Genomic DNA, 24,325 nt, shown 5'->3' on the forward strand with positions numbered 1-24,325 from the left:
AAATAAAAGGTCCTTGGGCAAGTAACTGAGTTCTCGACAATTATAATGACCTAGAAATCTTTAAAGTGTCTAGGAGACTACCTTTACTCTGGTACTAAAAACGTCGGCTAATATCCATTACTTACGCTTCAAACTGAAGGCAAGCGTCTTTCTTTTAAAAGACGTGCGGTGACTGGCTCAAAATCAATCGCAAGAAAAGCCCAACGCAACACAGAAAGAGTTCTTTTCCACACCCTCTCGTCTCGCTCACATCACAGATGGCAACCAAGGCTTGAGATTTAAGATCCAGACACTAAAGCGGCTCATCGCTCAACGATGGGGAACCAGGTGCGTGCTGTCTGGCAAAGGATGGGATGCTGCCAATCCTGAGAAGTGCAGCTGGTGTGAGCCCCGGGGCCAGAGCCCAATGCCCATCACTTAGCACTTACATTTGGGAAACCCACCCACTTCCCATTGCGGGGCTGAGACGGGGGAAGACCCAGTCCTCCGGTACCCCAACTCCGGGGTCCGCGCGTGACCTCCGAGGACTGGGAGGAGCGCGGGGCGGAGTAGCTCCTCCGCCTTCAAGGGAAGATGGCAAGGGCAAGTTCGGGTCGTAAACGGAAAGGTTACTCACAGGAATGACCCGGCGTCCTCCGTCCAACGCCCAAGCTCCCTCAGGGAAAAGTCTCCAACGAAGCGGCAGCTTGAGAGCAGCCGCCTGAGCGGCCGCCGCTGCCGAAAACTACCTAGGCGTGGCAGGGACGGGCGGGCAACTTCACAACATCATCACTCAGCGACTTTGGTTTTGCAGCGACGCCAGGTCAATGACAGCCCCCACACAATCGGGGAAGAGAGGAGGAGACCCATTCTCCCAGCAGCCTGCACGGCGCCAGCGCACGACCTGCTGGGAATTGTAGTTTCCTCTCGGCCATGCCCCTTAACTCGAAGGCCACGCCCCTCCCTGCTAGCCCTGAAGCGGGAGGCGGGGCAGCGACCCTGGGGTCGGGGTGGGGCGAGTCAAGTCCTGGCGGGCTGCAGGGGTTTGGGGCAGAGTTCCAGGCCCACAGCCCCAGGCCGGGTCGCGCCGCCCCCTTGGCTTTGAGGCCCGCGCTGGGAGCGGGCCTTGCGCTCTCGCTTTGCCCCTGGGCGGGCCGGGCGCCCAGGCCCGCACCGCTGGCCGCTTGAGGAGAACCGCTGGCCGTGGTCGCCGCCAGGGTAATGAGGGGAGGCTGGGCAGGGAGGGGAAGGGCTAGGGGCCAGTCGCGAAGGGAGGGCGGCTTATCCCGCGCGCGCCTCGGGAAGCTCGAGGCTAGAACTCGCCGTCCTACCTCCTGCCGGAGCCCGGGCGGCCGGCTGAGCCGTGGCGGGGATCCGGCTCCGCTTGAAGAGCGGCCCCTGCGCCCCGCGCAGCTCCGGTTCTGCCCGGCGTCCGGGGCCGCGCGGTGGAGAGCACCTGCATGTGGGTAGGCTGCGCCTGCTGGCGTCGGCGGCGCCAGGTGCGCGGGTCCGGCCGCCCGCGGTGCTCTCCCCGGTCCCGCCACCCCTATCCCTACCCCTGCTCTCACCTTTGGCCGCACTCACCCACGCGTGGCGTTTCCAAACCCGAGACGCCCTCCGGCCCGGCTCCGTGTGCCACCTGCGAGTTCGCTACAAAGTCCCCGAAAGCAGGACTCGGAAGGAAGCTTTTATATAATTGAATGCAAGCTGTGTTTTCTCCTCGGGAGTTACGTTCAGGGTTGTGCTTTTCCCTCGTGGATTTGTTGTGTCAGGCACCTTTTCCCTCAAAACGCGATTGAAATTTGTGACAGCGCGTACCTAGCAAAGAGCCTGGCCCACAGTAGGCGCTTAGTAAATATTTTTTGAAAGCTTGAGTCACGATGCTAAGTTTGGAAAATTCTACCAAGTTGTGCGTCGCTATAGTTAAGATTTTATGGGTTCCCAGCATCGCTTTGAAAAGTAATTTAAAGGCTCCGCAAAGAGTTAAATCGGGCTTTTTTACATTCCCTGTAACAAGGGCCTCTGTTGGATGCTTAAATTAACTCAAAACCCGAGTTCTGTAATTTGCGCATTCTGATTGTTCCAGAAAGTGTTAACCTTTCATATTAAAGTTTTCAGAGGAACCATTCTTCATTCATTCTTCATTCATTCTTCATTCAAATGAAGTAATTTCATTTGATCTGAGTCACCTAGAATAAATTTATTTACAAAGCTTTTTCCTGATGAGCTTTTTAGATACAAGTATGAGAGATCACAGTGATGTACATGTGAATACACTCAGAAATACAAGTCTCAACTATGAATTGTTTTAAAAAGATATTCATACCTAGTGAAAGCATGCAGGAGAAAATTGTAACAGCAAATTTGCCCCCTCCCCCGCCCTTACCGGGGGCAACTGCTGCCTTGACCTCAAAATGTCTTATAAAATTATCTCTTAATAGTCTGTACCATCTGAAGCAAAATCCTCTGGGATTAAGCCCGCACAGGGGCAACCCCTTTAGTACTAACAGTTCTCACAGATTGTGTCAGTTTCTTGTGAGTTTTCCTGAAAAATAGATAATCTAGTTTAAAATATTTTTTTATTGTTTAAGAAAGAACTTACTGTTATTATGTGGAAAAAGCAGGAGCCAATCATGAGAACTAGGAAATTCAGTTAATCACCACATCTCTAATCTTGGCTTGTGGGAATGTATGCTGCAGGTGGTCTGGACCTTGTTTGCCTGGGTCACTAGTGAGTGTCCCCAGCACAGCACCTGACCCATGACAGCCATTGATTAAACACTTGTGGTAAGAATACTTGACTGTTTCAGATAACAGTGTAATTACTTTCTGCATGTGAATGGTTTCTTCGTTTACTTGGATATTTTTTTAGATTACTAGAAGTGAGAATTTTATAGGATCAAAAGGTCTGAATGTTTTTATGGTTATCAAAACATTGCCAACTTGCTTTCCAAATGGGCCCTACCATTTGGTACTGTCACCAGTAATAACTGAGTGTACCTTTCAGAGCATCTTCTTAAGCTCTTATATTGATAACAGTATTTGGTAATTCTGAGCACTTTCAGATGAAGCATTTCATTTGATCTGAATCACCTGGAAAATGGGCGGGGCAGGTATTGCATTATCCCTTTTGTAACACAGCAAACGTCAGTGCCTTATATTGATGATAATGAATGGCAGCAGACAAAAATAATCAAATCCTTTCAGGTCCTCCCCCCCCACACACACCCATTCTTTACCTTTGGTCTGTGGTGAATATCATGAACAAATTGACATCTTTCCTTAACAATAAAACTAGATGCTGGTCTATAATTTCTGTGGTTTACAAAATCCTTTTCTTTGCCATTTGTTCAGATGTTTGCAGATGCCTTGATAAAACTTGGGAATTTCATTAAAATGAAATAATGAGTCACAATTTAGATGAAAGAGAAATTGAGTAGATGTAAGGGAATATCTCACACTAGGAAATTTAGAACATTGCCACCCTTTCTATGCAGAAAGATCTGGGAAATTTTGGTGGTGCTTTTGTAGCTTCTTGAATGTAAATCTAGTAAGTTACTATTTTAAACCTCTTCATCTGTTGGAGTCTTCATAAACTATTGAGATTAATATGCCATCAGTGAAAGTGGACAGGAATTATTTGTATAATAATCAGCATATTTTTCATATCTGTCAATAAATTCCAAGAAGAATGGACATGAGAACTAAGAATCATAAGGTAAAAAAATTCAACCTACAGAAAATATTTTCACATGAAAACTGAAAAAAAAGATTTTTGTAAACATATGGCAAGAAGAAAATGTTATTAATTCCTAGTCTGTTACTAATCTTGAATCTTTCCCAAATTTGCTGGTCAGTGACCCTAAATGATTTAATAGATAATGAATTGATAAGAAAGCTTTGGAAGATTCAAAGTTTACTTATAAGTAGAACCATTGAAATTCTCGGGCATCATTTGTAGTAAAAGTGGGTCCAAAATTGCCTTTTTGTATTGTTATTACATTTTGCTTAGGGTTCTTTGAAAAAAGTAGTACAGATAAGGAAGAACAGATGCAAGTAATCAAGGCTTTGGAAATATTCAGAACCTCCTTTCAACTGCACTTTGCCTTTCTCTTGTGATGGGAAATCTGTGAAAGTCGCTCAGTCACGTCCGGCTCTTTGTAACCCCATGGACTGTACGGTCCATGGAATTCTCCAGGCCAGAGTACTGGAGTGGGTAGCCTTTCCCTTCTCCAGGGGATCTTCCCAACCTAGGGATCAAACCCAGGTGTCCTTGCATTGCCGGTGGATTCTTTACCAGCTGGGCTACCAGAGATGCCTAAGAATACTGGAGTGGGTAGTATCTGGTATCTCTTGTGATATCAGATCCAAAATGGCGTTCAGTAAACAGAAATGCTCTTTAAGAACACCTTTCAGAAATGTCAGCAGTCCTTATTTCAAAGAACAGCTGCCCAAATAGTGGTGGGTTTTGGCAACTGGATCTTTAAGAAATTGTTATGTAAATATGTTATTTTGCTTCTGTTTTTTATACTAGGATATTTCAGTGTCTTGAAGATAAAGCAGAAATCTTTGGAGTAGATGGATTTTTGTTACTTTCTGTGAACTAAAGCGATTCAATGTCTCTTTTGGTAAGTTTTTATAAATGTGGATCTAATTTTGTATCAACAGAGTAGTTAGATATTGTAAAGCCATAAGAGAAGGCGTACTCTGATGGAATATTCTTATGCTCGAGATGGTATTTTGATCTGAATAACTTCTGGTCTTTAAACATAGTTAAATTCTCACTGAGTTTTTGTTTCTTTAAAAAAGAGCTTCTCCTATACTTTGCTGATATACTTCTCTACTCCTTTGTCCCATACACTTTTTCTCATACATTTACTATCCTTAGATATTCCTCTTCCATCCAGCCTTATTCTTTAAATCTTTCAGAAATCCCTTTTTACAAATTTCCATTTGACTAAAGGCAAGCAAAATAGTATGAAAAATAAGCCTCTTGACTTAGCAAGACAAGATACATTTGGATCAATGTATAATATGATATATAGATACTAATTTGGTTTTTGTTTATATTAAGTCCATGGTATCTACTCTAGATTAAGTAGCTTTAGGACTTCCATTGTGTCTTATTTAGAATATAATATATTATTTGAATATTTAAATTATTAAAGCAGTGATCTTTTAAAAAGTGTGTGCATATGTGAGTTTCAAATACTTTAATATATTATATCTCTCTTAGTCTTCAAAATTGTTAGTGATTGGCAGGGCAGGTGGTATAATCCTCATTTAGAGTTTGGCCTAAGATTGCAAAGAATTAGAAGCAAGGGTCAAGCTCATATCTGCCAATTCACTCCATCAGTTGCCAAATCTGAGAGGCAGAAATATGAAGTAAGGAGACTATATTGTTGGTTATTTGGAAAATATAGAATGCATTCACTTTGTTTTTAAAGTAAAGTTTATCTACCTAAAAGGGGAACTTTATATATCTGGAAAATACATTGAGGTGAAATATTACCTCATTTTTCTAAAGCAGGATCTGCAAACTTTTTCTTTAGAGGGCCAGGTAGTATTTATGTCCTATATGATCTCCATTAAATTACTCTTCTGTTATCAAAGCAGCCATAGGCAATATGAGTTAAATGCAAATGAAGGTATCTGTGTTTCTGTAAACTTTACACACTAAAACAGGTGGTGGGTCAGATTTGATTCATAGACCATAGTTTCTGCTCTAAAGGATTATCTAAGATTTAACAATTTTATGTCAGTTTGTAGGTTGGATGAGATGTAAAGGAGCATTTGATAGATGAAGAGCCTGAGATTCAAAAGGCTATGTGGTTGCCCAGGTTTCCAAATTTGGGGGGAAGACATCTTACTTAATCTATTATTTCATAATTATGGAATTTTTTGGAAAAATAGAATTTGATAGTGGGTCATTTATATTTGTTCTGTTTGTTAATAATTTTAGTTTATATTCTTCTTGCAATGATGAACTATTTAGACTCTTTTGAATCAAAACCTTCATGTTTTCTCCTCAATGAGATATTTGTGCAACTCAGATAAAGTTAATGAAGGATTTTTCCCTGTTCAAAGTTTACCATCTGTTTGACAGGTAGGAAATGGTGTTTTCAAAGGAGCAGCAAGTAACAAAATTCCACACTCTTAGAAAAAAAAGCAGGTGTTCAGCATAAACCATGTTGTTTGCACAAACAGTTTAGGCACTGTGATCCATTCTTATCAAGGAATGGTGGGAACCCTCCCAAAATTCGAGTTCCTAGATACCAGCCAAGTGTCAGCCTTGCAAGCAGGCCTTTCCAAGGAGAGCAGTTTTAGGCCTGCTGTGTTAACCCTTTTTCACACAAAGTATTAATGATTATTGTGAAAGATTCAGGGTAAATATTGGAAAATATATTTAAGTACCAAATAACATATAAATGACCTAACTGGTGATTATTTTTTATATGAACAACAATAATATCTTCAAAAACTGTTTTATTATAAATGTTATTCACCCTACACAAACCAATAGAAATTTGCAAAGGAAATGATTCTACAGCTATCTAGACACTCTTAGCTCCTGTTCTTCAAGGGCAAATTTTACATAAAATGGTGGGGATCTATTTAAGATTATTGTAGTAAGATTGATAACATATACATACTATAGGAATTCAACTTAATCAGTAATTTAGGCTAACTGGGAAAATTATTAGTTTGATTAGTGAGAAATTATGGCATATCTTTAGAGAAAGGAAGTTTGATTAAGTAAGTGACTGAAGCCAGTAAGTAGACATGGATGGATTTATCTTAAAGACTCGGTTGATATTATACTTTAGTAGAGAAAAGTGAAAGTGTTAGTCACTCAGTCATGTCTGACTCTTTGTGACCACATGGACTGTAGCCCATCAGGCTCCTCTGTCCAAGCAAGAATACTGGAGTGGATAGCCTTTCCCCACTCCAAGGGATCTTCAGGACCCAGGGATCAAACCCAGGTCTCCCGTATTACAGGCAGATTCTTTACTGTCTGAGCCACCAGGGGCCCAATTATACGTTAATGTTCATATAAAAATGAATGTTCATGAGATGCTTGACATTAATTAAAAATCTCTTTCATACAGCTTGTTTATACTTTTTTGGGGGGCACATTTTCTTCCTAAATAGTGTAACATCAGCTTCACATCGCTAACATGTTTAGGTGTTACATTTCTTTATTGACAGTATGTGATAATAGAACCTTGAGTTAAAATGCAGGAAAATGTAAATTGTGATAATGGAACTAAGGCTCTTAATGTGATTTGAGTCAGTTAGAGATCCTTATCACTTTAGAAAACAACATTGGTTTCAAATACACTCAACGTGTGGTTTAATATAGATAAACATGGTTCCTACAACTGAGGGGAAAAAATCTGAGGATCAAGATAAAATGATATGAGTACAACGAAATAATAGCTAGCTAAATACTCAGAAGAAAACTGCAAAGATGATGAAAGAGTTAAATACTAGCACCTGCAGTAAGTAAGGGTAGAGAGCAAGAGTCAGAGATAGCACCAAGTAACACTAGAGCAGATATGAAGTGTGTCTTCTGCATACCCAGCTGCTTCTCCCTTCTCCCCCATGCTGTGTACCCCCACAGTATGAATCCTGGCTCCAGTTCAGGCTCCTGCATGTCGCCCTTTCTCTCTGTTCCTCACCCTACTCAACAAACTTTTTTGTATTCATGTGCCATCCTTACAGTGTGACTGATTTTTCACTTATTTAATATATTTCTGACTTTACAGGATTGTTTCTGCACTTCACGAACACAAGTTGAATCACTCAGACCTGAAAAACAGTCTGAAACCAGTACCCATCAAAATTTGGTAAGAAAATGGTTGAGTACAAATGTTCCGCTTCTGCCTCCTGTAATGCCATTTTACAGAATATAATTCTTGGTTCTCCTTTACCTCTTTTTCTTTTCTTCTTGCTCTGTTTTCTTCCTCTACTTAAGCTGTTCTCCAGAAGTCTATAATTGATCTCTGCTCTTCTGCCTGAACAGACTCTCCCTAAGCAGTCTCACAGGCTCCTGTGGTTTCAGTTGCTCAGATTTCAAATTGTCTAGAGGTACCTAAGGTTATCCTTCTGGTTGATAGGGGACCCTGTCATCAGGCAGGACTGATGATTCTCAAATTTTTACCTGCAGCTTTGCCTCTTTCCTGGGTACCAGATGTGTCTATAGAATACCTCTGGCTAGAGTTTTCAAGGCTATCTCTGTAGCAATTTGAGTAAAATATTAATCTTCTCTCAGACCTCACTGACCTATTGAATTTTCAGCTTTGGCAAATGAAAATCCATCTGCTAAATCCCCCTCACTGGGAACTTTGTAGTTATCCTCACACTGCCTCTTCCTTTGCCCTCACATCCAGTTATATACCAAGTCTCTGAAACGCCCTTGAGTCCATCCCCTCTTTCACCTGATCACTGTTACTACTCAAATCTCATCATCTCTCACCTGGACTATTGCAGGTAAACTCATTGTTTCTAGTTTCCTAGTCATACATACGGAGAAGGCAATGGCAACCCATTCCAGTGTTCCTGCCTGGAGAATCCCAGGGACGGGGGAGCCTGGTGGGCTGCCGTCTATGGGGTCGCACAGAGTCGGACACGACTGAAGCGACTTAGCAGCAGCAGTCATACATATAACCTCTTATGATCTCCCACTTAGATCAGTATTCAACCCTGTTACCTGAACAGGCCTGTTTGTGCCACTTTCCAGCTTTAAAATTGCCATTGATTTCCTAAAGCCTATGGGATAAAGCCTAAATTTCTTAATGTGGTATAAAGACTCTAAATGGTATGGAATATGTCTGATTTTTGAGTTTCATTTATTACTACTGAGTCTTAACACATACTTTTATTTCTGCTTGAAATACCCTTCTTGATTTTCTGCCTCTAAAATTCTTCCTCTTGCTTAAAGAGTTGGCTCAAATATCACATCTGAAGCCTTTGCTCTTGTATCTTTAATTCTGTTATGCTCCTGCAGATCTTAGACATCCTCATAAAAAGGCATGTGCTGTATTAATCTCATAATGACTGATGTTTATGTCTCTCCACATGAGCCCCCCAAAATAGGCATCCTGTCTTCTTTATCATCCCTGGGTAATAACTAATACATTAAATAATATTTAAAGAAACATGCTGATAAATAAATATTTCTCTGGGATCTTCCACCTTTAATCTCTAAATCATTATTTTATAATTATTTCTATAAAATAGAACCTGCCTTGCAAATACCTTAGTCCTACAAAATAGAGTAATCTTAGTTTTGTTTATAAATTTATCCTGATCTTATCTTCAGTTGTCATCATTTTTGTCATTTCACTTTTTACTCACTAATACTTTAAAGTCTTCTAGTTACATACCCTTTTGTACAATAGAATACAGTATCCAGTCCTAGTTTTCATTCAAGTATTACCCTCAGACTGAGGTAGAGTTTAGAAAGTAAAGTGTCTGTTGTTGGCTCTTTGCTGTTACCAAGAGAGATGCCTAGAACTCAGGAAACTTCCACAAGTGCTGCTTTTTTTTTTTTTTCCCAGCAGGGGCAAGGAGTAGGGGAAATATTGTGGTAGGATACATACAACATAAAATTTACCATCTTAACCGTTTTTAAGTATACAGTCAGTGGCATCAAATAATTCATAATATTGTACAACCATCACTGCTATTCATCTCCATAACTCCCCATCTCTTGGAAACCACAGTTCTACTTTCTGTCTCTGATATTTGACTACTGTAAGTACCAATATAAATACTGTATTTATTATTTTCTGACTGAGAATTTTCACTTAGCATAAGGTCCCTCAAGGTTCATTGGTATGGCAGCATATTGCAGAATTTCCTTAATCTTTAAGGTTGAATAATTCTTGATTATATATGTATACTACATTTTGCTTCTTCATTTATTTGCTGTTGAAAACTTGGCTCACTTCCACATTGAGCTATTATGAAAAATGGTGCTTCTATGAACATGGTTTTACAAATCTCTTTGGGATTGTGATTTCAGTTCTTTTAGGTGCATACCCAGAAGTGGAATTGCTAGATCATATGGTAATTCTATGTAAATTTTTTGAGGAGCCACCATACTGTTTTCCACAGTAGCTGTACCATTTTACCTTCCCACCAGCAGTGCATAAGAGTTGCAGTTTCTCAACATTCTCTCCAAAGCTCATTGTTTACTGCTTTTTGATAACAGCCGTTGTAAAGGATGTGAGTTGGTATCTCATGGTAGTTCTGATTTGCATTTCCCTAATGATGAATGATGTTGAACACCTTTTCATGTGTTTATTGACCACATACATGTGTTCTTGGAGAAATGTCTATTCAAGTTCTTTGCCCATTTTTGAATTGGGTTGTTGGTGGGTTTTATTTTGTTTTGAGTTTTAGTTCAGTTTGTATTCTGACTAACATCTTATCAGAAATATGACCTGCAAATATTTTCTTGATCCATCTTGAGTTAGTTTTTGTTAGGTAAGGGTCCAGCGTCATTCTTTTGCATCTGGATGTCCAGTGTTCTTTGTATTGTTTGTTGAAAATACTGACCTAGCCCTATTCATGGTGTTGGCACACTTGTCAAAAGTCACTTGACTATCTATGTGAGGGTTGATTTCTGAGGTCTCTGTTCAGTTGCCCTATATGTCTGTCTTTCTGTCAGTACTGCACTGTTTTAAGTACTGTAGCTTTGTAGTAGATTTTGATATCAGGAAGAGTGAGTCTTCCAATTTTTTTTTCAAGGTGTTTTTGCTATTTGAGGTGCTTTGCATTTTAATAATATTAAGTCTTACAGTCTTTGAACATGAGGTGTGTTTCCATTCAGTAATGTCTTCTTTAATTTCTTTTGGCAACATTTTGTAGTTTCCATTGTACAGCCTTTCACTGCCTTGGTTAAGTTAATTTCTAAGTACTTTATTCTTTTTGATGCTATTATAAATGGTATTGTTTTCATGATTTTTTTCTAGACTATTCATTAACCAAGTGTTTTGAATTTTTAGGAAGTTATTAAAAAAGTTTGAGAAGGACAAGGACACTGCTATGACTTTTGCTTTTAATTCTCTAACTAGTTATCAAATCAAAAAGAGAGCTGAGATTAAAAATGATTTACTCTTAGTAAACCTGTTTTGTCTTCTTGTGACTGCTAATGTTGTTTTCTTAAGTGTCCATAACTGTCTATGTAGTAATTTGATACCAGACCTTACTGGGCAGCAGCATCAAGCTTTCCCCTTTATAATTTTTCCCTTTTCGCAAAATCGAGTTAATGTTTGACTGTTTCCTTTCTGGTTTCTCACCTGAGTTCTACTGTATTTGCAGATTTAATATCCTAGATGTAATTGTCTTTGATCTGGAGGTTTGAACCTATTTAAAACAACCTGTTTTGGTCTTGAGCTACTTAATTACAAATTAAGTGCATCTTGAACGGAGGAGCCTGGTGGGCTACAGTCCATGGGGTTGCAAAGAGTCAGAGACAACTGAGAGACTTCACTTTCACTTTCACTTTCTAGTTTCAAGAAGACTGTTTCCCTAATGGAGTTGATGGATGCAAAGTAGAGGTTTATTACCCTGATTTCAACCCATCATCTGACAATCTGATGCCATATTTTTTCTAGTGGTGAACTGTAAGTCTCAGTTCATTCTGTGCTTTAGCCTTCCTGACAGACTTAGAGCTTATCACTTTGAATTTTTTTTTTAAATTTCTTTATGCTCTTCATTCTTTCTTTTATAGTGTTCTTTAAATCTGAGTTTAATAAGACTATTATTCTAAAGAAATTGAATTGGTTTTTTAGATTTCTTCGTTGGGATTATTTCAGTCATATGGTAGAATTTCTTTTTTACAGCCTTTTATCCCTCTTGAAGATTATTCACCTTTAGTCACCTTTTGCCAGGATCTTATAGTTACATTCTGCTCTCTTAACAAGTTTAAGGAACATGTAGAATCAAATGTAAAAAGTGGTTAGCAGAATTCCTAGTACCTAGTAATGTCATTTCTAAATGCCTTCTTCATTCTCTTTACCTTGGAGGTAGTAACAAGATTCCTGCCACCTGCTGGTGCCTGTAAAAGCTACTAAGTGTCTTTTGGAAATCCTCATGGCTATCATATGACACCAGTGGTGCTGGTCTCTTCTTTCTCCTGCATGCATGTTATTTTACTGCCCCTGGGATCTGGTGCAGACCTAGGACTCTTTGACTCCATAGTACCCTGTGAAAGGCCACAGTGGTACTTGGTCATTAACTCAGGACTTCTATACCCTATCCTTTTCTCCCATCTCTTGAGGTTTATTTTTCTTTCTAACCTCCCTTCTGATTCATCTCATCTTGTGAAAAACTTCTTCAGCTTCTTTTAATAAGCCACAGTGTGGAAATTGTTCCTTGACTGTTAACATCTCCACTAGTTGAGCAGAATAGCTGTATATGTAATGATTGTAACTGGCAACCACTTGAAACAAGAACAGCAGAATAGAATATTTTTCATAGGTCTTTGCATCTCTTCCCTTGATATATTTATTAGATACCCTAAGGGCTCAACAGCCATTCTTAGCAGCTCCTGACAATGCTTCCTGAAAATTGAGCTGAAGAGTGTTCTTCACTACCTGGAACTGCTTCTCTAGCCCTATCCCGCTTCACAGGCTGATAGGCATAACTTGTTAGCTATTGAGAATACTTTTTGGATCTTAAAATAGTCTCTTAAGCCACCTTTCAGTACCTTCCTAATGAGCACTTGTGTGTTTGAAAAGACAATATCAGTATTTTATATTGGAGTAAGGGACTCAGTTGGGGTACCAAAAAGTTTATACCTATTTTGTTTTCATGTTTTCAAAACAATGCAGGTTGATGAGCCAACCCTTTCCTTGCTGCCTTCATCCACTAGAGCCAGTGAAGTGATCTGTTCCACCAATGTTTCTCACTATGAACTCCAAGGGGAAATAGGTAATAATTCTACAGTGAAGTTATTTGACTCATCATTGTTAGAAGTGAAATTGATGACAAATGATTATTTTGTAAGCAGTCTTTTTCTGTTGTTACCCACAGCATAAAACTAAATATTAATTGTGTCAGTCAAATGGATCTATTAATTTTATTTGTCCTAAAACAGTAGCCAGATTTTTTTCAAAATTACCTTCTAGAATTTTTAGTTTTTCACTGAAGTACTTGTAGAGGAGGAGGACACTAAGTATTTGTTATTTGTGTCTTTATTGTAGGAAACTTCTAATCATTTGTCTGAATTAAATCAAATCATGTAAATGTTTTCTGTCATAGTCCTTTAACCAGATTACTTTCTTTTAACTTAAAACTTTACCTAAAATTTCATTTGTAGTAGAAACTTTTTTCAGTTAGGTTTGGAACAGGCTGAGTTATCGTTTATAGTGTTATACATATGAAAATTTGCTTTGACTATTCAGAAACATCTGTTAAGCACTGCAAAGAGGTACTGTGTTAGGTACCAGGGATATAAAGCCATGTAAAACACTTGAAGAGTTCACATCCTCTCTGGGAAGATAAACATGAAAGACAGCTTTGTCTTATGCACTGGTAAGTACTATAGTAGAGCTGTGCTAACTGTTATGGGAACAGAGAAGATGGAGCATCCAGCTGTTCATCTTGACTCTTCCGGGAGTCAAGGAAGATGGCAAAAAAGGGGCTGGATCCTGAAGCATGAGGAAAAGTTTACTAAATATTCTAGTCAGGGTTTTTGTTCAAACAACAGAAAGGAGTCTTGACTACTTAATCAAAGAAGGAATTTTTTGAGCAATTTTGCTAACTCACAGAATCAATGGCTAGAAAAATATGCTTGGAAGAAGCCAAGAGAAGCTCCGTGACTAGAACCACAAGCAGGGTCACAGCATAAGAGCAGCCTCGCTAATGTACATGAGTAGGTGCTCTTACCACCAGACACTGGACCCCACTGGGGAGTTCCACACTTAACTGAAAAAAATTTCTACTAAAAATGGGATTTTAGATAAGCTTTAAGTGAATTCTGACTACCCCTGCTTCCTTTGTCACTCACTTCATCCTCCAGTTGACTAAGCTTAGATCATTGACCCTCATCTGCCAGGGTCAAGGTGACAAAGAATAAGGATTTGACCTTTTCTACAATAAAATAGCACTGTTAGAAAATGCTCCCCAAATTAGAAAGGACTTTCAGATGATGTCAATAAAAAAGGATTAAAAAAAAATACTCTAGTAGATGACTGAGGAAGGACTATCAATGTGGTTGCTCTGTGCCTAGACTGAGGAACAAAGAGAACGTAGGCAGTAGGAGGAGAGAAATCTGAAAAATAAATGGATACATCTGAAGAAGGAGGTTTGGAACATATTGTGGAAGACCTTATATATGGGGTGTATAGAGGTTCACACTCTCTGCTAGAGAGACATTGTGGAATAGTGATGATGGTAATAGTAGCATCCAGTAGGCATTAGGCTGAACATTTTGTATGAATTTGTTTCATCTCACTCATTTACTCCTCCCATTTTACAGATGAAGATATTGAGACTGAGAATTTAAGTAATTTGAAAGCAGATTTTTGTCCTTGTAAGGTCTAAGCTCTCAGCTGCTGCACTGTAGTACCTTTCTTTTGATAAAATGTTAAATTTAGGACAACTGGCAGCAGTTCCAGGCAATAACCTGAAAGACAGAGAACAGTGGTTTAAAACCAGAATATCATCCTCATCACCTGAGTCTTTTAAAAATTGCAATGTAGGAATCCCGTCAGACCTACTGAATCAAAATTTCTGGTGAACAGGACCTTGGCACAGGCTTTTGAAGCAGCTCCATCAGTGATTTTGGTGCATGTGCTGGTTGAGAATATAGGGCAGGTGAGGAAGTCAGTCTATCCGGAGAATAAGGACAGGACTTGGGCAAGTGGTGCTGATACTGGGGAGAAAGGGATGAACCTCAGATTAACTTCACTTCAACAATAAAAGTGGCAGAATTTGGTGACTGTGGAGAGAGGGAGGAAACTAACATTTATTAAATGTCTGTTAATAGATTACCATTCTAGATATTTTTAGTTTAAAAACTAACAGCAACAAATGCTGATAAGTATGTCTAGCAGCTGCAGTTCTTACATATCGCTTGTGGGAATGCAAAGTGGTTCAGCCACTTTCAAAAACACTTTCGCAACTTCTTATAAGGCTAAACATACATGATCCAGCAATCCCACTTGAAGGTATTTGCCAAAGAGAAATGAAAACATGTCTACTTAAAGAATGGTTTTGGCAATTTTATTCCTATAGTCACCAAAGACTGAAAACAACCCAAGTACCTTATCAACTTATGAACAGATAAATAAATAAATTGTGGTATGTACATATGATGGATTATTACTCTGCCAGGCTCCTCTGTCCCTGGGATTTTCCAAGCAAGAATACTGGAGTGGGTTGCCATTTCCTTGTCAAGGGGATCTTCCAGACCCAGGGATTGAATCTGGGTCTCCCACACTGCAGGCAGATTCTTTACCATCTGAATACTGGAGTAGATTGCCATTCCCTTCTCCAGAGGAACTTCCCAACCCAGGGATCGAACCCTGGTCTCCTGCATTGCAGGCAGATTCTTTATGTTTGAGCTACAGGGAAGTCCTATTATTACTCTGCAATAGAAAGAAATTAACTACTGAAACATGGATGAATCTTAAAAGCATTATGCTAAGTGAAAGAAGCCAGACCCCTAAAAAACTATACTCCTTATGATACTATTTACATAACAAACAAAAATTATATCAGTGGTTGCCGGGGACTGAGAGTAGGGGATTGCTGAGTAACATCACAGTATTATCCATTACAATAGGTATATAATGATATATTGTGTTTAATTTGTGCTCCTCTATCTTGAGCATCTTTTCATGTGCTTTTTGGCCATTTCTTTTCTACTTTTTTGGTTTGCTTATTTAATCTTCTGCCTAATTTTTAATTGGGATGTTTGTCATTTATTATAGGGCTGTAGGAGTTCTTTATGTGGTACCCTGGATGTGAGTCCTATCAGATACAAATATTGTTAATACTTTGAGTCAGTGGCTTGCCTTCTCATTTTCTTATCAGTGTTTTCTTGAAGAGCAAAAGTTAATTTTGATAAAGTCCAGGTTATCAGTTTTTCTCTTTGGTTTTTAATATGAGTTTTATGTCTGATTTTAGGGAGGGGATTTGACAACTTGACTTCTGTCCATCTTGCACGGCATACTCCTACAGGAACACTGGTCACTATAAAAATTACAAATCTGGAAAACTGCACTGAAGAACGCCTAAAAGCTTTACAGGTAACCATACAAAAAAAAAAAAAAAAGATACGTCTTAATTTAATGTCTATTTGAGGAGATATATTTGTAAGAACTTTTCTTTTTCACAAATTAGTAGTTCTGTTAGAAAAAGGTAAATTTCTTTCTTTTAATAAACATAAAATTACAGAATTGGAAAGAAAGGAAGCCAGATCCATAAAAGAACAAATAAATTCAAACTTTGGTATCTACTGTAAGTTCCTTCAAATGAATGTCATATTTGAAACACTGGTCTGAAATTTATTTAAATACCCCTCATCAGTCCAGTCACAAATAATAGGAAGATAGAAAAAAACAAAAGCAAACAGTTTCTTTTTCATACAGCTAAGATAAATTAGCTTCTGAATTGATAAATTTTAACAGACTGCATTTCAGGAATATTTTAATACTATTTCCATTGTCACTAATCATTTTTGATATGGACAAAGGATTTCATTTCGATATTGTCTCAATTTTTAACGTATTTAACGTATTTGTGCACATGTATATTTAACAGAAAAAGATAGGAAGAAATTATACTGAAATATTAACAGTGGTTCTATCATTTAGTGTTAGAAGGGACTTTTATCTTCATGTTTTAATGTATTTTTTTAATGTTTCTATCATAAGAACACAGAACAGTTACTGAATATGACCTCTGGAGTCAGACTGTCCTACTTTCATTAATTATGTGCTCTTGAACAAATTTTCTATCTTGTTTTTAAATGTTCTCTTCTATAAAATGGGAATTATAATGCCACATACTCTGTAGTGGTTGTGAGATTGAAAGACATGAGAGTACAAGAACAGTGCTTAGTACTAATAAACTACATTATTAGTACTAATAAGCTGCCACTACTGCTGTTATCTTCATCATGAAGAAAAAAAACATTGTTTTTAAATGTCTTGTCTCTTGTGTGTCTATACTAGAAAGCAGTGATTCTATCCCACTTTTTCCGGCATCCCAATATTACAACTTACTGGACTGTTTTCACTGTTGGCAGCTGGCTTTGGGTTATTTCTCCTTTTATGGCCTATGGTAAGAAAACTCATTTTAGGTAAAATAACTCATGGTTTAGCCTGGATGATGTAATTATAAGGATGAATGTGATCTTAGATTTATGGTTTACTACTTTTAATTTATAAACCTGGCCAATTCTAGATTTCATGATACATTTCTATATCCGGTTCATGTTGAATTTTAGTCTTCAGAAAAAAAGGTAGAATGGCTCTCATGATCAGTGAAACCACCACTGATTTCTCCAAGAAATCCATGCTGTTGAACAAGCTGTCTTTTTTCCCTTCAGTTTCCTTCCTCTCTCTCAGTGGAGAGCTGCTACTATTTTTCAAGCAGAAGTAGTTTTCCTACTTGTGTACACAATCCCTGTCTTTGTTTCTCTGCATTTGTAAACTTATTTAACTGCATTGTAAACATCTGTGTATCTGTCTCCCTTCTCTGGATTTGAGCTGCTCAAGGGCAGGATCATGTATGTATTTTTCGTTTTGGTGTCCCCAGGTGCTCATAAAATACCTAGCATAAAGTAATGTTCACTAGGTGTGTTGAATAAATAAATGGATTTTAGAGGTTTGTTTTTTTAGAATGCTTTTGTGGATTGCCTGTGGGTTTAAAAATATATATATTCTCACACACTATTTATTTTTTCAGTAATATTGAGAATTATTAATTCACTGTCCTAATCTCTAGCATGTCATTAGAAAAGTCTTTTTAAAGATTCTTGAAGGAAAATTACCTTTGCATAGGAAAATGGTTAGACTCTAAAACGTAGCATGTGTGTATGTGTTGATGGTTGATAAGAACATTTAAAACATAGAAACAAAGTCACTTTTAGTGTTCATCTGAGGATTTCAGGGGGTTTCTTTCAGGTTCAGCAAGTCAACTCTTGAGGACTTACTTTCCTGAAGGAATGAGTGAAGCTTTAATAAGGAACATCCTCTTTGGAGCAGTGAGAGGGTTGAACTATCTGCATCAAAATGGCTGTATTCACAGGTATTTACTTATTTGTATTTTACAAAATGAAAGAATTTGAGAGGAAGAAATATTTTAGGGAGCTTTTAGGAAGAAACAGTTGAGTGTTAAAATGGAGGATAGGAAATTTGCAAATGAATATTGGGGGAGGAAGGGACCAGTAGTTATAGTAGATGCTTACATTTTATAGTTCATTCACCAGAAATGTTCATCCCACCTCCTCTGTGCCAAGTGCTGTGCTCAGCACTGGGGTGGAGTGCCTGCCCTCGCTGAGTTCAGGTCTCAGTAATGAGGGATACAAGAACCTGCCTGTTTCAGCTATAAGCTGTAGGGAGTGGGATCCTAGTTAGCTCTTGTGTTTTGTTTTTTTCTTAAGCAAATAAAGAGCTTCTTTACCTGCTTTTCAGCTTTATGTCATGTTTATATCATATACAGGTTGTAACTAAACCTTTGATTTCTTAAGTGTTTTTGTAGCACGTTGAGATTATCATAGTAAATATCAGTTCTCTAGTTGCCAATCTGTAGGTACAGAAGTAATCGGCTGAATGTTGAAAACAGTGCTGCTCTGAGATACTTGGGAATTTTTTTTTCCTTTCTAATTAAGTTACTTTTAACTAAGCTTGTTTTCTTATTGTTTATTTTACCTCCTTAGAGCTTTTTTTCTTACTGTTTATTATTTCTTAGCAGCATTCTGGTTAACTGAAGATTTCTAACAGACAGTATTCTAATTAATCAAGCTTTTATTATACTTTACCGGACTATTGGCCATCCTGCTGTATTAGTGTCCGATTTTCCGTGTTTCAAATGAAAAACAAGGCTCTTCTATAATTTATTTGACAAAGGAAATTTTTATATTAGACATGTCTTTATAAATTTTGTTAATACCACCAGAAGCTATCTTTTATTGGATAATATTGCATTTAACTTTATAACTTTGTGCTTTAAATATTATTTTATGAAGAGTATTTAATTTCCAAGGAATACATGAATTTATTCTGACCATATTTCTATTCTTTCTTTCTTGGCCAATTTCTTAGTATTTAGGATTGTTTCTTTTTGTTCTAGGAGTATTAAAGCCAGCCATATCCTCATTTCTGGTGATGGCCTAGTGACCCTCTCTGGCCTGTCCCACCTGCATAGTTTGGTTAAGCACGGACAGAGGCATAGGGCTGTGTATGATTTCCCACAGTTCAGCACATCAGTGCAGCCGTGGCTGAGTCCAGAACTACTGAGACAGGTCAGGTGTGGCCATTGCATTGGGTTGTCTATGCGTCTTGAGTGTCTTCTGAGTTTGACAGAAGGACAGTTGTGCCCTTATATTCAGACTGATGAAAGGCCTATTGCAAGACTTCTTTCATTCCTTCTTGTCAAAATTATTCTGTTAGGAATTTTTAAATGTATACCAAATATTAGGTATATCTTGATTTCTCACGAGTTTTTTCCATTATTATTCACCATTCTTTATCAAAAAAAGCATATGTATGTAACTTTTTAAAGGGTGTTTACACTAAAGGACTTCAAATTAATTGTTCTATAGGATTTACATGGATATAATGTAAAGTCAGATATTTACAGCGTTGGGATTACAGCCTGTGAATTGGCCAGTGGGCAGGTTCCTTTCCAAGACATGCACAGGACACAGGTAAGTGCTGCCAAAATTCCTGAACTACTTTCCCTTCATGAGATCCCTTACATTCTAGATAATTTCTTTTAAACATCTTTTAAACTCTTAAACGCATTGTTATTGTTTTAATATTTTGCCTGAAAAAGGTTGAAGGAAAATTTTGTTCTTTTAGATGTTGTTACAGAAACTGAAGGGTCCTCCCTACAGTCCATTGGATGCCAGTATTTTTCCTCAATCAGAATCCAGAATGAAAAATTCCCGATCAGGTGTAGACTCTGGGATTGGAGAAAGTGTACATGTCTCCAGTGGAACTCGCACAGTAAATAGTGACAGATTGCAAACACCCTCTTCAAAAACGTTCTCTCCTGCCTTCCTCAGCTTGGTACAGCTCTGTTTGCAACAAGATCCTGAGAAAAGGTAATACTGGTCAGATCTAAATAGCATAAGACATCTGTGTTTTGTAGAAGATTTTGTGATATTTGCTTCACGCCAAATTCAAATCTTCTATCAGTCTGTTCATCAAAAAACTATGAACTAATCCAGAAGATACCAGTGCCTAAAGCAAGTAGAGACAGTGAAGAAATGGGAAGAGGTTTGAAGTCATAATACTTGGGCTTCAGTCTCTGCTGTATCATTTCCTAACCAAATCCCCTTACAAAAATCAGTTAATGTTTCTGGACATTAGTTACTATGCTTATGTTAAGCCATTTTAGAAACTTCCAAGCAATACGAGAGTGTTAGTTGCTGGTATTAGAGTAATTATTATCATAGATAACTATTAGCATTAGTATTTTAGAAATAAGGTATGTGTCTTTTTAATCTTTTTTTTTTTTTAGCTCCTTAATGCCTAGGGTAGTTTGTTATAATTAGTTAGTGCCTAATAAATGTTAAGTCATGGATTGAAAGTGAAGGTCACTCAGTTGTGTCCAACTCTTTGACACCATGGACTATACAGTCCATGGAATTCTCCAGACCAGAATACTGGAGTAGGTAGCCTTTCCCTTCTCCAGGGGATCCTCCCAACCCAGGGATCGAAAGGTCTCCCACATTGCAGGTGGATTCTTTACCAGCTGAGCTACAAAGGAAGCCCAGGAATACTGGAGTGGGTAGCCTATGGAATGGGCAGCCTATCCCTTCTTCAGTGGATCTTCCCAGCCCAGGAATTGAACTGGGGTCTCCTGCATTGCAGGAGGATTCTTTACCAACTGAGCTATGAGGGAAATCGTGGAGTAGTTGAAGGCTATCTCTAGAATTAGTCAAGGTTGAAGCTAAGAATTGGGCTTCTTTACATATATTCTTTTTCCTTTCAATTTTTGTGTATTGAGTTTTATAGCTTTAAACTTACGTTCTAACAGTTTAAAGCAAAATATCTACATTCTAATAGGTTCTTTTTTTAATAATTTTTTCAAAAAAATTTCAGGCCGTCAGCAAGCAGCCTACTGTCCCATGTTTTCTTCAAACAGGTGAGCTGATTTATCTTTGTTGTCTAGATGTTTTTTATTACTATTAAAGTCACATCATTTTGTTAGCTTAATGGGACAGTTTGGTTACTGAGATTCTTAATAATAACTTCTTACAGGTAAAATTAAAAACAAGAAAACATTTTTTGTAGACTTTCTAAAATAAAACAAGTGGAATATCATCATGTGTTACTTTAAGTTTATATTTTGATTAATTTAGAGGTATTTTTCTATATTGGCTAGAAATGATGTAAGGGCAAAATAATTCTCTGATAAAAATCAGTTTATTTGGTTAGTACGACATCTTGTTTTCAGATGACCAGAATCAAAGGCATGTTTAAGTGAAAATACCTAAAACAATTTAAACACTTCTAACATGACTTCTTTAAAAGTTATTTATTATTTAAAAAAAACTAGTGTATTGAATTTATGTGCCTTCAACCTTATTTTGAGTTTATTTAACAGATGAAAGAAGAGAACCAGAGTTCAATACTTTCACTGTTGCCTCCTGCTTGTCACAAGCCGTCAATGTCACTGTCTCCAGCATCACCTTGGACTGAGCCAGAATGTGATTTTCCTAATGAAAAAGACTCAAACTGGGAATTCTAGGGCTGCCAGACCTTTTATGTCCTATATACTTGACACTTTCTCCCTGCTGCTTTTTCTTCTGTATTGCTAGGTACAAATACTAGAATTATACTTGAAAATACAGTTGGTGCACTGGAGAATCTATCATTTGAAACCACTCTGTTCAAAGGAGCAGGAGTTTATAGCCCCTTCAGTTAGCTCAGAGTGCTCTGACAACTCCAGGGAAACTTTGGAATTATTACTCTAACTACATTTAGTGTCGTCCATCTGTAGATGACAGATGACATGAAAAAAATATTCTTCCCCAAGCTGTGACTAACTCTTCTTTTTGATCTCTCAGTATGATTTTTGAGCCAGTTAAATTTTTCAGCATTTTGCTGCCCTCAGGGGAATGAGCCCGCAGAGGACAGTGCTTCTAAGTACATTTTTTACTTCCAGATCCTAGCCTTTTTGATCATCCATTGTTAAAACAACAGGGTTTTATCCTGGCATCAGACCCTTTTCTGATAGAAGGGAAAATGCTTATACTTTCCCACTTTCTTCTGTTAATATTTCTGGTAATATCAACTGAGCCTCACTCACATTAAATGATTCACTTGAAGTATACACAGAAGTTGTAATTTGCTTTTTTTTTAAGGGGCTAAAGTAACACTTTTCTACTTATGTAAATTATAGATCCTAAATTCATGCACCCTGTGGGAGCTCAATAAAGATTTATGGAATTGAGTTTATACTTAATAATTTTGTGTGGTTTGACAGAGCTAAAACATAGATTCTAATTTGTTTTGCCAAGGAAAGCTCTTTCTCAAAGAAATAGATATACTTATATAACCTCTTGAATTGGGGACAACTTGGTATTTGATTCAGTGGTAGCAGATTGTCCAGCACTTTATATGATTATTCTTGCTCCTGTAGGGGGTACAACATATAAGGACATAGAGAACTTGAGATTTTACCTTATTAGCAAAAGGGGATATGCTGTCTTAAAGGGAATATGTATTTTGGACTGTGATGTGACGGGTTTACCTCAGTTAGCAGATTTTCCTTATTTGCACACACTTAACATTACATTAAAAATTGCTTTTAAATGATGGCTTTAAGACTTGACACTAATGAGACAAATAATATACAAATTAATAGTTTAAAACACAAACTTTTTCATGTTTATTGGCCAGCCTCCCTCAAGGATGTTTGGGGTGCTCCATCAAGAAGCCTCCAAGACTTGCCAACATGGAAGGGAGAGAGGAGACAAGTACCAACTGAGGCCTTGAGGTCCCCCCGTGGGGGGCGCGTGGCTGTAGTTCATTCCATTAACCTCCTAAATTCCCCGCAGCAAGAGACACTCACAGGAACCATAGAGGAGATTCTCCCAAATCTGTGTGGAGAGTCATTATGTGTACTGCAGAAGGTGACTGGGGGCCAAGAAACAGTGCCTCTCAGGTCCACTGTATTAGGGTTCTCCAGAGAAACAAAGCCAGTGGATTTTTTTTAAGTATTAAATATAGTTGACTTACAATGTGTCAGTTTCAGGTGCCCTTAATCACAGCTCAGCCACCACCCATTATCATTATTAAGGGCAGGAGGAGACAGAAGATGAGAAGGTTGGATGGCATCACTGACTCAATGGACATGAGTCTGAGCAAGCTCTGGGAGATAGTGAAGGACAGGGAAACCTGGCGTGCTGCCGTCCATGGGGTCGCAAAGAGTCGGACATGACTGAACAACAACAAAAGTAGTTACGGTAATTAACAGCCTCACCCTGAGAGTGAATGCCTTAAATTTTGTTCCTAAGGATCCTAGAATGCTGTATCAGTTTTTTTTTAAATCACTGTTAAATTACCACAAATTATCACAATTGTTAAATTGTTAAATTACCACAATTAATTTGTGTTAAATTATCACAAATTTAGTGACTTCAAACAACCACAAGTTTATTATCTTACAGTTCTGGAGGTCAGAATTGTAAAATGATTTGGCAGGGCTACATTCGTTCTGCAAGCTCTCAAGAATTTGCTGCCTTTTCCAGCTTCTAGAAACTACCAGCCTTCCTTTGCTTCACAGGCCAGCATTACTTCAGCTTCTGTTTCAGTGATCGCACCTGTCTCTCTCTGACTGACCCTTCTGCTTCTGTCTTATAAAACCCTTTTGATTCAGTTTCAGTTCAGTCGCTCAGTCGTGTCCAACTCTTTTCGACCCCATGAACTGCAGCACACCAGGCCTCCCTGTCCATCACCAACTCCTAGAGTCCACCCAAACCCATGTCCATTGGGTCGGTGATGGCATCCAACCATCGAATCCTCTGTCATCCCCTTCTCCTGCCGTCAGTCTTTCCCAGCATCAGGGTCTTGTCCAGTGAGTCAGCTCTTCACATCAGGTGGCCAAAGTATTGGAGTTTGAGCTTCAACATCAGTCCTTCCAATGA

General features: G+C 38.3%; 2 protein-coding genes across 11 annotated transcripts in view; one reads left to right on the forward strand and one right to left on the reverse strand.

The window, feature by feature from the left end:
• TRAK2 (trafficking kinesin protein 2) overlaps nucleotides 1–1,541 on the reverse strand; it is a 67,598-nt gene extending 66,057 nt beyond the window's left edge. For 2 of the 7 annotated variants that reach the window (XR_014079999.1, XM_081581890.1), the window contains exon 1: nucleotides 617–908. The gene's annotated coding sequence lies outside the window, so the exon portion shown is untranslated. Of the gene's footprint in view, nucleotides 1–616; nucleotides 1,174–1,310 lie in introns of those variants that run through there. The other 5 variants (XM_081581892.1, XM_081581891.1, XM_081581893.1 and 2 more) reach the window with 5 other exon arrangements.
• STRADB (STE20 related adaptor beta) lies at nucleotides 981–22,629 on the forward strand. 4 transcript variants are annotated; one of them, XM_081581898.1, is made up of 13 exons: nucleotides 1,245–1,441; nucleotides 2,680–2,766; nucleotides 4,514–4,607; nucleotides 7,749–7,829; nucleotides 12,825–12,924; nucleotides 16,126–16,247; nucleotides 17,175–17,283; nucleotides 18,129–18,252; nucleotides 19,297–19,468; nucleotides 19,769–19,873; nucleotides 20,028–20,272; nucleotides 21,276–21,318; nucleotides 21,781–22,629. In XM_081581898.1, exons 3-13 carry the CDS (start codon nucleotides 4,596–4,598, stop codon nucleotides 21,922–21,924), a joined length of 1,257 nt encoding a protein of 418 aa, XP_081438024.1. In that variant the 5' UTR covers nucleotides 1,245–1,441; nucleotides 2,680–2,766; nucleotides 4,514–4,595; the 3' UTR covers nucleotides 21,925–22,629. The 4 variants fall into 4 exon arrangements, with proteins under 4 accessions (XP_081438022.1, XP_081438024.1, XP_081438025.1 ...); XM_081581900.1 differs by having other exon boundaries at nucleotides 1,319–1,819; XM_081581896.1 differs by lacking the exons at nucleotides 1,245–1,441; nucleotides 2,680–2,766 and adding an exon at nucleotides 981–1,197.
• Nucleotides 22,630–24,325: the final 1,696 nt, after the last annotated feature.

Source organism: Giraffa tippelskirchi, chromosome 3, assembly GCF_054371585.1.
Source record: "Giraffa tippelskirchi isolate mGirTip1 chromosome 3, T2T-mGirTip1v1.2.pri, whole genome shotgun sequence".
Classification (NCBI taxonomy): Eukaryota; Metazoa; Chordata; class Mammalia; order Artiodactyla; family Giraffidae; genus Giraffa; species Giraffa tippelskirchi.